Below are 14009 nucleotides of genomic sequence, written 5' to 3' on the forward strand. Positions count from 1 at the left end.
ACTTGACCAGCAGCTGACTTTATTTCGGGATTTAGCTTTGGCGCTTGACATGTCTTACAATTTGCAGGCGTGGGAAACTTTTCGATGATATCTTTTTTGGTATCCTTAGCCATTCCCGATTTCATCAAAGTAATATAAACTTCGGTCAGGGAAGTATTTATATCTGGACCGTATTGTTTAACCTCCTCGACGTTTCCTAATAAACTTAGAATTTCCGCGTAATTTTTTGTTTCGTCTTTGGTTTTACCTGCATGAGGATCGACAGATGAGGGACGTGAGTAAGACGAAGAACTTGTTGAAGAGGTGGAAGATGAGGAGGATTGTGATCGACGGCGAGAACGTTTTTTCTTTGACGCGCCTCTCGGGCTACGCTCATAGTCTCTTTCGTGGTAATAAGTCTCATGTGGTGAATAGTCACGATTATAACGATCTTTGTTTGACGCATCTCTCGGATTGCGCTCACTGTCGTTTTTATCGGATTTTTTGTTTGGAGAGAAAGAGGGGGAACGATGGCGAGATCGGTCCCGGCTTGACGCACCTCTCGGGTGTCGCTCACCGCCGTTTTCCTTTGTGGAACTTGATGAAGAACGATAGCGAGAACGACTTTGGCGTGACGAACCTCTCGGGTGTCGCTCACCGCTATTTTGGTCGTCTCTAGAACTTTTGCTAGACGATTTGTTGTGTTCTTTCGATGGCGTCCTTCTCATTTTCTTTTTCAATTTATTAAATAATTCATCGATTTCTTTTTCCCGAGAACGTTTTCGAGATTTTCGATCACTTTTATCACGATTCATTATGATATTGTTAGTAAACTGTAAATAAAACTTTAATCTTTTCTAATCACGTGTTGTCAGGATCGCACAAAAAAGCGTAATGGCGTAAAGGTACTGCCACAGCTCGCTGCTGCCTGCGCAGACAGCTGAGATACAATGAGAGTGAGGAAGAAAAAACATGAATTTGAATTTTCTTTCTCCCTTACTCTCATTGTATCTCAGCTGCCTGCGCAGGCAGCAGAGAGCTGTAGCAGTACCTTAAAGATGTGTGAGCGCCAGAGCGCCCCCTATCGACCGAGGCTTGGCGCGAGCTTTAAAAAATGTGGTCTGGATCGAGCAACTAGCGTTACTACAATTGATCTAGAGGACGAGTTCACGTAGCATAATGCAAATATCTTGATAAGTAACCGAATACTTTCTGAAAATTAAATTATTTTCAAATTTTTTTAAAAATTCCCGTTAAGAATTAAATTATCTTTTTTATAAATAGATATAGCGAAAATCTTCTCAAGAATTAAATTATTGTCAGAAATTTTAATAATATTCTTGGCTAAATTTTAATTATTTAAACGAAATTCAATCGAAATTCTTCGCATGAATTCAATTATTTTCATAAATTATTATTTAAATTGTTCTCAGGAATTCAATTATTTTAAAAAATTTTAATCAAATTCTTCAAAAAGTTTTTAATTATTTTCAAAAATTGTTATAAAATTCTCTAATATGATAAATTTCAGTAAAATTTTAATTGAATTCCAAATAAACAAATGGACCAATAATGATAACTTTTTTGTCATGGAATGGAAGGGTCATCGAAAAACTGTTTTTTGGTACCGCATTAACAATGTATTTAGTTTATAATATTCAACTTTAAATTATTAGTCATAAAAAATCGTATTCAAATAAAGATAAATAACAATATTCGCACTCGATAATTAATTTTAAAAAAAGTAGCAAAAAGTATTTTTCAAACTAAAAAAGTACCTAGTAAAAAAATAGCTATCGAAAAATTAAACTTTACGACCAAAAAAAAAATTCGATTTAGACACTACACAAAACTGACAATAATTCCATTCTGTATTTTAAGTTCCTGACTTTTTCCAAATTACCATAAAAAATATATATACTTCTTTCTTATCCTGCTAATAAATTGAATTCCTGCAACAAATTTTATCATTCATGAAAGAATTTAAATATTTATAATAATTGACAAATTTTGATGTTTTAATTGATCCTTAATATATATAATATTCAATTAATAATAATATAATTCTTGCGAAGAATTTTATAAAAAATTTTAATTCCTGAGAAACTTTTATTATTCACGAAAAGAATTGAATTCTTACGAAGATTTTTACAAAAAATTTTTTAAATAATTGAATTCTGTTGGGAAATTTTATGAAAATAGTAGATATTGAAAATCATTAAATTGCGAAAAGTTGTTGAAAATAATTAAATTTTACAAAGAATTTTATTAAAATTTTTGAAAATAATTAAATGTCTGTGTGGCATTTTATTAAATTTTTTTGTAAATAATTGAATTCCTAAAAAGCATTTTATTATTTTTGAAAATAATTGAATTCTTCATAAGAATTTTATAAAAATTATTTTAAATAATTAATTTTGTTCGAAATATAATAAATATTTTGAAAATTTTATTTTAAATAATAGGATTTCTTGTGGAAAACTTTATTTATGGAAATAATTGAATTTTTCGATTAATTAATTCAAAATAGTATCTATTAAAAATAATTGAAATTTTTCTATGAGTTTTATTATTTATGAAAATAATTGAATTCTAGCTTAGAATTTTATCAATTTTTTTTTTAAAAATTGAATTTCCATGAAAAATGTTACTATTAGTCGAAGTATTTGAATTATTGTGAGTTTTTTTGAAAATGTTAGATATTGAAAATATTTGAATTTCGAATATTTTTTGGAAAAGAATTGAATCGTTTTAAAGAATTTGATTATAATTTTTGAGAATAGTTTTTTGATTTCTAGTATTAGGGAATTTAAAGTAGTGGAAATTTAAAAAAAAAGAAATAGTAGCTTTTACTGGCTGAAATCTAAAAAAAGGATCCAAATAGTAGCATAAGTAACGTCAAAAAAGTAGTAAATAGTTTGTTGTTAATTGACAGCTAACAATATGTTAGTTTAACAAAAAAAATTGTTAAAGTAATAAAAACTTTAAATAAAATTTTAATTTTAGGACGAAATGTGTAGGGTGATGTGAAACATGGGGGGATGTGCAACACCGCCGATTTCTGATCTACAGTTCGATATTAAACAGAGCCAAGTATTGCCATTTGTTTGTGTCCTCATTAGCTTGTTTTTGATATAAAACTCACGAGACAGCTCGCAGCTAGGTTTGCTGTACGAAAGTTGATTTAAATTTCTCGAGAAGGAAATATTTCTCGCGCTTTACGTTTCTAGTCGTTTCGTGAAGGGTTTTAATTTATTTTATAGATAAGAATGTGTTTATTGATGGTTTTTTAAGTGTTTTTAAATATCTGTTTATATTTTGTGTTTCCATTGCATTGTATTGCGTACAAATCATTTTTCCCAAAATATCATATTTGGGGTGATGTGCAACACTTTTTTTGGGGGTGGACGTAACTACTTTTTACGTGACATAACTGCGATTCACATGATGAATAAAAAATGCTTAGTTATTTTCCTTTAATTATATTCCTTATTCAGTCATGAATAAATAAAAAATTAAACAAAAAAAATTTTTTTTTTCTTTGGTGAAATCTCCATTTTTTAGAGGTCAACTATACTTTATTAAATTTTTTTTGGCAGATTTCGATTAGTTTGCATTGAAAATGCCTAAAATTAATAATTAAAGAGATTTTCATCGATATTTATCCATTACATACCTGAATTTTACTGGTGTTGCACATCACCCCAACTTTTTTGGAAAATGCAAAAACAGACGTTTTTGTAAAAGCGAAAAATTTGTAAGAAAAATTTAAAATTCTGAAAATCTAATAATGCAGGAATATTCTATTATAATGCCTCTAAGTCATTCAATTTTGAAATATTTAAAAATTTAATTATTTGACATGTTTTTCGTCCAACGAAAAAAAACGTTGCACATCACCCCACATCACCCTACAATACAAAATTTATCAATTCAAATTTTTTTACTGTGTTTTTAATGTTCTTTTGTTAAAATTAATATAAATAATTAATGAAAAATGAAATGCTATTTAAAGAAGAAATAAGAATAAGAATTATAAAATAAAGTTCGTAAAACTCGTTGAATCATGCGTAAATGTCATTGACAGCTGCGGAGATCGCCAGTGCGGAGCCTGTCAAAGTTTGGCACCTCGTCTGTCTGGCGATGGACGTCCTGTCCGTGAGGAAGTCATTCGAAGGTACATTGAAACAATAACCGGAAGCACACTAAGCACCTATTGGTTCATTGTTTTTTCGTATGGATCTGCTACTAAAAACCCGGCTCTATATTCTTACAAACACGCATATAAAAACACATTATAAGTGTATTTTTGTTCACGTAACATTCCAATGCACAAGTTTAACAAATTTTCTCTTTCACCTTCGTCCAAATTAACTATTGAACCTTTCTTTTTCGCGGGATGTAAAAACAACTTATAAGGGGAGACCGAGGAGGAAAGTAACAAACTTTTTTTCGACCTTCACCTTTTAAATAAAATTTGAATTAGAAATTAAAATGAAATAGTCAGTTTATGGCAAACCCTTTTTTTTATTTCTGCATTTGTTACTTTCCTCTTCATATTGTTTTTCTTCGCATCTTAACAAAAATGTTGAAAACATACAAAAGTATTAAAGACTATTTAATTATAAACTTAATTATTTTTCGAAACTTGATGAAGTTTTGAAAAATCTCACGAAAACTACCTGTTTTATAATATTGACAAGTTTTTTAACTCTACATCAAAATTAGACATAACATTATAGCGAAAGATTTCACGCACTACAATAATTGTAGGATCACTGTTGATTAATAACACAGGTTCACAAAAAAAATTGATGAAATGTTCCTTCGACCAAACCTGGTGTATTATTATGTTTTTAGGGTCCTTAAAAACGAATGTGAAGTCCGTTTTGCTCCACCACGTCAGGATTTTTTCTAACCTCAAAATATATATCAGATTTTACGTGACAAACAAAGTTCTATACATACACTGTAAAAAAAGGGAGTTAAATTTTAACTCCCCAGGAGATTCTATAAAAGTCGCACCCATTTGGGAGTTAAAGCGAAGATAGTTTGATAAAGAGAGTTGAAATTTACGCAGTAACAATAAGAAGTTATTCAATTAACTCCATTTTATAGTTGATTCTTAACTCGAAAAATTTCACTCCCAACTTCATTCACCGTCAACTCTCAAAATTTTTTACAGTGTATAGACGGATTTACCTCAATCTTGATATCGAGGGTTTATTGGGGTTGCTGATTACGAATTTAAAAGCCGATTTTCAAAATACAAAATGGCGAATCCAATATGGCGGTCGGATTTATAAAAATTTCTTAAATGTAATGTTAAATCCGACATGTGTTTTGAGGTTAAGAAAAAAATGTGATGTGATGCAGCAAAACGGACTTTAGATTTGTTTTCAGCGAACCCAAAAACATAATACACCAGGTTTGGTCGAAGAAACATTTCATTGATTTTTTTGTGGACCTGTGTAATGAATTAGAATTTCAGTCCATTTATTTTTATGAAAGTCATAAGCGTTGTTACTTTCTTCCTCGGACTCCTCTAATTGTTGTTTGCTTGTTGAAGATTTCTGGTTACGGAGTTGGCGTGAGATTTATTTCACATAACTAACAACTCAATAAAACCTTTTTGTTTATGGGGTATTGTACGCGAAACAGACAACTTAAAACTTCTACTGAAAAATACTCTATTTTTAAAATACTGCTATTTCTATTAAAATGCATGAAATGAAAAAATGTGTCTGTTTTTTATAATAAATTTAATTGTCTTTAATTTGGTGAATTTTCTACTCTTCTGCGCATTTTGATTGGTCGCTTCTAAGCAGGTGATTAACTTGCGTGCACCAGGCAGATTTCAAAAATATGATTATAATTATAATGAATGTGTCGAACTTCCCTTGATTCTTTTTAAACATTTCTATAAAATTCTTTAAAAAAAATTCAATTATGTTTATAGAATTTTTGGAAATTTCAATTATTTAAAAAATTTGCAATTATCTTTAAAAAGTAGAACTGAAATATTTTTTTAAATTAATGGGTCGATCTTCCCTCGATTATCAATTATTTTTAATTCTATTAAAATTATTTAAAAAATGTAATTATTTTTAATTCAATTTCACAAAATTCAATTAATTTAATAATTTTGTAAATAAAATTGTTTCAGAATTTTAAAAAAATTATTTAAAACTTAAATAATTTTTTAAATAAATATCTAATTATCATTAATTTTTTTATAGTAATTAAAATTTTCAAAAATTTTAGTTTAAAACCTTCTGAAATGCAATTAATTTTGAAAATTGCAACAGTTTTTTTGCTAATATGTCTTTTCTATAAGTCTAATTTTGTCAAAAGTCATTGCAATTCAAAAGTTCTTAAGGTAGAAAAAATCCAAGAAAAATTCAAGGTTTCTAAGTTTGGTATAAAATGTTTTTGACACCAAAATCAAAAATTTTTTAGTAATTCTAAGAAATTAGTATTTTTCCAATGCTTTTGATAAAATTCCCTGAAAGTATATAATACTTGATAGTAGTTTTAAATAAATTTTTAAGTATCCAGATCTTAATTTAAAATCAAAAATATATATATTTTACAGCTAAAATACGTTCATAAATAATAGATATTTAACGTGTTTTATTTATTTTATATAAAAATATTACATAATATAAGAAGATTTCTTTACAATATATTGGCCTCTGATAAGTTTTTATAGGTTATTTTTATAGCCAGGCATCACAGTACCTTTTTTCCTCAAAAAAGATGAAAAGGGGAATTTGTTTCCTCAGAAAGGGGACAGAAATTTATTTGTTTATACAACTTGCAGATATAATTCAAATTTGTTATCATATAGCTTCCATAACATTTTTTGAAATTGATTTGATTTTAATCAGAGTTGCTTTGTTTTTCCCTGACTTTTCCCTGATTTCCAGACAAAATTTTAACTTTTTCCCTAAAGAATATTCTGCGATTCACTCTAAGAATAATTAGATACTTAAAAAAATGTTCTATTACATTTATTTACGAATTTCTTTAACCGTAAAATTATTCTAAAACAGCAATAACTTCTTTTTTAAAAAAATATTTAATCATTATTATTTTTCCATAAGAATTAAGATTTTCAAAACATTCAAATTTAAATCTTTTTGAAATTCAACAATTTTGGAGTTTTTTGAGTTTTATAATAATTAAAGATGACCGAGTATTAAGATCATTATTTTCTACTATAAAAAATATTTTTATTGTAACTTTTTCAAAATTATTTTAATTATTTCAATTCAATTATCATTTTCAAGAATTTTTAAATAAAATTCTTCTTTAAATCAATTATTGACAATACTTTTTAAAAAAATTCTGAGAATTTTCAAATGTATTTGTTTACAATTAAATTTTACGAAATTTCATCGATTATTCGGAAATTCTTCAATAAAATATATATTTCAAAATAAAAACTTCGAATAATTTCAATTGAACTTTTTGAAAAAAATTAATTCTACAGAATTTTTAGCTAAAAATATAAAAAATTCAGATTTTCAAAGATTTCAATTTGAAACTTTTTCAAAATTGAATTATTTCAAAAAATTCACGCTATAATACTTTTAATATTTAATTATTATATAAAAATTTTACTGAAATCCACTTAAATCAATTTCAATTAGAAGATTCTACGAGAATTCAATTATTTACATACAAAAATAAATAATTTATATTGAATAATTAAATGTTTCTTAATATGAATTCTCATAAAATGGTATTTGATTAAAATTGTACGCAAAATAATTGAAATTCTGCGATGAGATTGATTATTTATGAAAATAATGAAATTAGTGCGAAGAAATTTATAAAAAATTTGTAAATAATAGAATTCCTGTAAATTTATTTTATTATTTATGAAAATAATTAAACGTTTGCGTAGAATTTTGATACAAATTTTTTTAAATGATTGAATTCTTTTGGAAATTTTATTAAAACAGTAGATATTGATTAATCATTGAATTTAGGAAAATTTTTGCAAATAATTTAAATTTTGCCAAGAATTTTCTTAAATTTATTGAAAATAATTGAATTTCGAAGAAGAATTTTATTATTTATAAAAAGAATTGAAATTTTTACGAGAATTTCTTAAAATTTTTGAATATAATTGAATTTCTGCGAAGAATTTTATTATTTTTGAAAATAATTGAATTTTTGCAATTATTTGAAACTTCTTCAAAATTCAATTTTTTTAGTGTTTTTAACTAAAATTCTTCGTTAATTTCTTTATTTTTAAAAATGAATTAAAGATATATTTTAAAAAATTCAACTAATTTCAGAATAATTAAAATTTTGAAAATTTTTACAAAAATTTAAGTTCTTTAAAATTTCTAATGAAATTTATTCAAAATTGAAATTTTATTAAATTTGAAATTAAAATCTTTTGAAGTTCATCTATATATTTATAAAAATTGTAAACGAAACTATTTTGAAATTCAATTAATTTTAAAATGTATAAATAAAATTAGAATTCATTTAATAATTTCTAAGTTATAATTTTATGATAGTTCTTCAAGAATTAAGTTATTTAAAAAGAAATTATTGTTAGAAATAAAAAAAATTGAAGGTTTTGTATTAGAATTTTTGTTTTTGTAGAAAAAGTATTAATAATAATATTTTAATTATTTGAATGTTAATTAATTATTTTTCTAAAGGTCTGCATTCTGTTGAATGAACCACCTTATAATTTATAAAATTCCTTACGATATCTATATTATTTAAATCATTAACATAAAAAACATACTTATATTATGTTGTGGTGTTAATAATCTATATCAGAAATAAAACGCACTGAATTCTATAACATTGAGTCTAAATTTTATGATTACACTTTGAAAAAGATTTCAAAAAAAGAAAAACTCGTTAATTTTGATTAGAAAAAGGTGAAAAAGGGGACAAATCAGCAAAAAAGGGGAAAAAGGTGTCAAATCGTCAAAATAGGTGAAAAAGGTGATAAAATTGAAATAAGGGGACAAAAGGGGACCAACTGCGATGCCTGTAAATACTTACCGCCGCGGTAATCAATGATTAGTCCTATGATTCTATTCATGAATAAATGTTCAGTTTGTTGGACGAAAATGAAAGTACAAACATTCAAGATTCCGGCTGATTCCTTTAAATGTTGTGATAATTGTTTAAATTATGATAAAAGTCCATTTCAAATAAAACATAAGCTCTGACTGACATTTTTAAATGTCTTTCCTGTTTTAACACCATTAACCAACATTAAAAAGTTAGTGGGACGCAATAGTGTGATTAAATTAAACCAATCAGAAATTAACTGTTTAATCAAAGTTGGTGAAATCGGCTCTAAACTCATAACCATAAGTCAAACGTACGTCACTTACCCAAAGCTTAACACTCCCCTCTACCCGCTTTACTGCTTTCCTATCAATTTCTATCTTCGATTGACGTGGACTCTATTGAAGCTTCAGTGTATTTTACAAATAGAGTTTTTCCCATTAAGATGATTCTACATTGAGTCTAAACAGACAATCAAACCCAGTGGGCTCAATCAGAATTTATAAGAATGTTCTAAAATGTCTGGGATAACTTTTTATGTCCTTGAGGTATGGAAAACTCTAGAATGTAGATAGTCGATATCATTATCCTTTTCACTCTTATGAAAAGCTTTCTGCTCGTATGGGACTGCACCCTCATTTAAAGTCGTTTGCGACAATTCTACAGCGATTTTCTCTATAAAGTTCCGATTAACTCGTCGCTCAAATTTTAATGACACTACGTGTACCTTCGTATTTTTATGCACTGATCACTAAAATGATAACGAAAGTCAATTGGGTCATCTTTATGGTAGAAACAATAACACATAAAAATCATGGTTTTCTCGTTTATCTTTTCAAATTAATCAGTAGTTCGATTTAGGGGTCGTCCGTATATTACGTAACGCTTTTTGGGGTGGAGGGGGGGGGGGGGTCAAGCTATTGTAGAATTCTCCTTGTCGCTTTCGAAAATATGTTGTAATGTTTTTCTTTTCTTGTAAAATGCTGGTTTTTTTAATTTTCTATTATTGTTGATAAATATGATTAATTTTCGATGTGCAGCACACAATCGACACCCAGAACTATACAGAGTACTCAACCATCTCATTCGACAAGCCACTTGCATATCAACGGACACAGCAGTTCGCATTCTTCGTCATCACAACGGGCTCAACGGAAAAACATTATCAGTTGTGTGACAGTAGGAGACAGTGATGGAGAAGCCAGCCCAGGTCGGGTTAATGCTCATTTGTATCAACATTTGCCTCAGCATCATCATCCGCAGTCGATACAACACATCAAACACGAGCCTCAACCACAGCATCACATCAGGTAAATTTGATTAATAACTTTTTCAAAAGAAATTTTTTTATTTTCAAATTCAATAACTAAGTAAAGAAAATTTATGCAAAACATGTTATTTTTTTATTCATTTTTATGTACTATTTTATTTTTTTATTTTCTAATTAGGTTGATTTCTGAATTGAAAAAATATTTTTTTTACCAATTCGTGAAATACTGTGAACGTTATTAAATTGCACTGGTAGTGCAAGAAAAGTTAAAGTATATTTTTTTCTTTTCCTGCATTGCATTATACAGAATAATGATCTATGGAAAATTTTAGCTACAGGAAGAGACTTTCGAACCATACTTTCATTTTTCTGTAACTGTTGAAGTTTAGTTGCTAGATAAAATTCTTGCCCACTCTCCTCTATATATTGCATTCACACTCACAGGAAATTTTGCTACTTAACTTAATAAAGTACTAAATGTAATTATTTTATGTTACAGTTCGGGCTACTCTTCACAATCACAGAAAAAGCGTTTATTGGCAAAAGTTCAGTCTGAATACAACATGATAAATGTAGCAACAAAACCAGAACCTGGTGTTGAGTACATAACTCCTCATCCCTGTCACGCACCTGCTTGCAAGGAACCACCAACTTACCAAGTATGACAGCAGAATTTTTAAATCCTTTTTTCACTTCATAATGTTTTTCTAGAAGAATTTCTTGATGAATTTCTTGATGACTTTTTTTTAGTATGTGACGACGAGTAGCGCTCATCCCCATCTACAAGAGCAGCATATTGTATACACCACTGGGGCTGACAAGCGAGTGTCTTGGCCTACAAAGCGGTCTGACTATAAACACGAATACGTTCAGCCACCAGTTGCTCACACGCGGGACCATCAAAAATGGGCTGTGGCCAATTCAGTCCACCAATACAGGTGAGAGTTCATTCTTAATTGGCATGCACTTTTTTCATTATATGTACAATGATATTATTTGCCGAAATCGTTTATCAAATGGTGTGACCTTAAAGAGTTTTCAACTATTATTTTGCACGTAGATTTTTTAATTTATTCATTATTTAGAAGTGCCAGATTTTATAATTATTTGGCTCATGGCACTAAGAAAGTAGTTTGCAATCATTTTAGTTTATAGAAATTGTATTGATTTACACTGTGTTAGATTTCTAAATTTTATTTCAAATTTCTTGTAATTCAGAGAAATTAAAGTTAATGGAAACCGCAATATATTGTGGTTTATATTCATACGTTTGTAATATTCTCATAATTCATTAATTATACTTTCCATTTATTCGAATTTAAATAATGATAAAATAGAATTTCTACTTATTAGATCAACCTTTTACATAATAGATTCTCTAGTTGATATAATTTTTAATTTAAAATAATTTCTATAGTTCGACTCCGCAGCAAATTTACAAACAAATGTTTAGTTACCCGAGTAATATTTGTGCAATATTCCTTGTAACTATCAAGGAGTTTAAAAATCTTTGTTTTTTATGAAACAATTGTGAGGGAAATAAAAATCTGAAAGCATGAATTGGTTAATCGGGAATGGTTTTTTGTTTATTTGTTGGGATCCGTAGGCAGAGCCAGGTGGTGGGTTCATCGGTGCATCCAACTCATAGCCACAGTCATCATGGACACCCAGCTCACCTGAGTCCTGGGGGTGGAGGCGGAGGCCGAAGTCCCACTGGAGGTCCCGTTGTTGGAAGTGCCCAACATCTGGGACAACCACTGTACCAAGAGTACACGCATGTGCGCTCGAGGGCCCATCCCGTGCCTCCCCCAGTTTATGTAACCGCTGCGCCTTCACAGGCTCCATCCGCTATCCAGCAACAACAAGTGCCCACCTATCAGGGATTTACACCCGGGTGGGTACCTAGACACCTAGTTGATGCATGCATGTGTGTACCAATTATTATATTACATATTCTAATTTAGTATAGTACAGTTTACATTTTTACATTTTTACTTTTTTACTTTCATTAGATCTTTCAGTAGCAATCTTTTTTTCATCAGATCTGCCTCTCAATCTGCCAAAACTCCCAAGATTACTCACTTTTATTTTTAATAATTAAATCTTTATTTATTAATTATTCAAAAATAAAGTTACAACAAATAGTTCTGAAAATTACAATTATTTAAGATGTCAAAGTCGATGTAATTTAATAGCCAGGCTTCGCACTCATCTACTAAAGCCTACTATTTACTATTTACTACTTTTTTTACGTTATATGCTACTATTTGAGTAATTTTATAGATTTCAGCCAGTAAAAGCTACTATTTCTGTTTTTTTTAGAATTTCCACTACTTTACATTCCTTAATACTAGAAATCAAAAAACTATTCTCAAAAATTATAATCAAATTCTTTAAAACGATTCAATCATTTCCAAAAAATATTCGAAATTCAAATATTTTCAATATCTAACATTTTCAAAAAAATTCACAATAATTCAAATACTTCGACTAATAATAACATTTTTCATGGAAATTCAATTTTTTAAAAAAAATTTTGAGATAATTCTAAGCTAGAATTCAATTGTTTTCATATAAATAATAAAACTCATAGAAGAATTTCAATTATTTTTAATACTATTTTAAATTAATTAATCGAAAAATTCAATTATTTCCACAAATAAAGTTTTCCACAAGAAATTCAATTATTTAAAATAAAATTTTTATAATATTTATTATATATCGAACAAAATTAATTATTTAAAATAATTTTTATAAAATTCTTATGAAGAATTCAATTATTTTCAAAAATAATAAAATGCTTTTTAGGAATTCAATTATTTTCAAAAAATTTTAATGAAGTTATTCGCAATAATTTAATTATTTTCATAAATAAGAAAATTCTTCTCATGAATTCAATTATTTTCAAATATTTTAATAAAATAGTTCGAAAGCAATAAATTATTTTTAATAAAATTTTAATAAAATTTTTTTTGAAATAATTTAATTATTTTTTTAGATTTTATCAAAATCCTTCCCAAGAATTCAAATATTTACATAAATAATTCTTCGAAAGAATTTAATTATGTCGATAAATAACAAAATTATTCTCGAAAATTCAATTATTTTGAGGCATTTTAATAAAATTATTTCCATAAATAACAATATTCATCACAAGAATTCAAATATTTTAAAAAGTAATAAGTTTCTTCTTGAAAATTCAATTATTTTCAAAAATTATAATACATTCGTTCGCAAGAATTCAATTATTGTCAAAGATGTTAATTGCATTCTTTGTAAAATTAAATTATTTTTAAAAACTTTTCGCAATTCTATGATATTATCAATATCTAGGGTAAGTGCGTCAATTGCTGCGGGTGCTTCAGTTTCTGCGGCATTTTAATAATTTAAGTGAATACATTTGTTCAGGGCACAAATAATTTTGAAATTTTTTTAAAAAATTACTTAACGATGTAAGTTTTAAAATAGATATAGGAAGTATATACCAAAACATAATATTTATGTATTTTATTTTAATTAAAAGTTGACGTGTTCAAGGTTTTATTTATTTTCATTGCTAACTTTGCTGGCGGTGCAAAAATACCTACATAAAAAAGGCTTTATTATTGTTTTTAGACTTAAAGTGGTTATTATTATGATGATTTTAGATAAAGAAAACCTTGTTTTAAAAGAAAAATTAAACTTTACTTTATTTTTGTCTGTTATTATA

The 14009-nt window shown here is 27.5% G+C and overlaps 1 protein-coding gene across 9 annotated transcripts in view; it reads left to right on the plus strand.

Moving 5' to 3' along the window:
• The window catches only part of LOC122508779 (homeodomain-interacting protein kinase 2), a 99327-nt gene that overhangs the window by 72755 nt on the left and 12563 nt on the right, over nt 1-14009 (plus strand). For 6 of the 9 annotated variants that reach the window (XM_043622320.1, XM_043622319.1, XM_043622313.1 and 3 more), the window contains 5 exons: nt 4067-4156; nt 10071-10340; nt 10800-10959; nt 11051-11238; nt 11907-12227. In XM_043622320.1, the coding sequence (XP_043478255.1) occupies nt 4067-4156; nt 10071-10340; nt 10800-10959; nt 11051-11238; nt 11907-12227 (1029 nt within the window). The remainder of the gene's footprint in view (nt 1-4066; nt 4157-10070; nt 10341-10799; nt 10960-11050; nt 11239-11906; nt 12228-14009) is intronic. The other 3 variants (XM_043622317.1, XM_043622321.1, XM_043622318.1) reach the window with 3 other exon arrangements.

Source organism: Leptopilina heterotoma, unplaced genomic scaffold, assembly GCF_015476425.1.
Source record: "Leptopilina heterotoma isolate Lh14 unplaced genomic scaffold, ASM1547642v1 Lhet_57, whole genome shotgun sequence".
Classification (NCBI taxonomy): domain Eukaryota; kingdom Metazoa; phylum Arthropoda; class Insecta; order Hymenoptera; family Figitidae; genus Leptopilina; species Leptopilina heterotoma.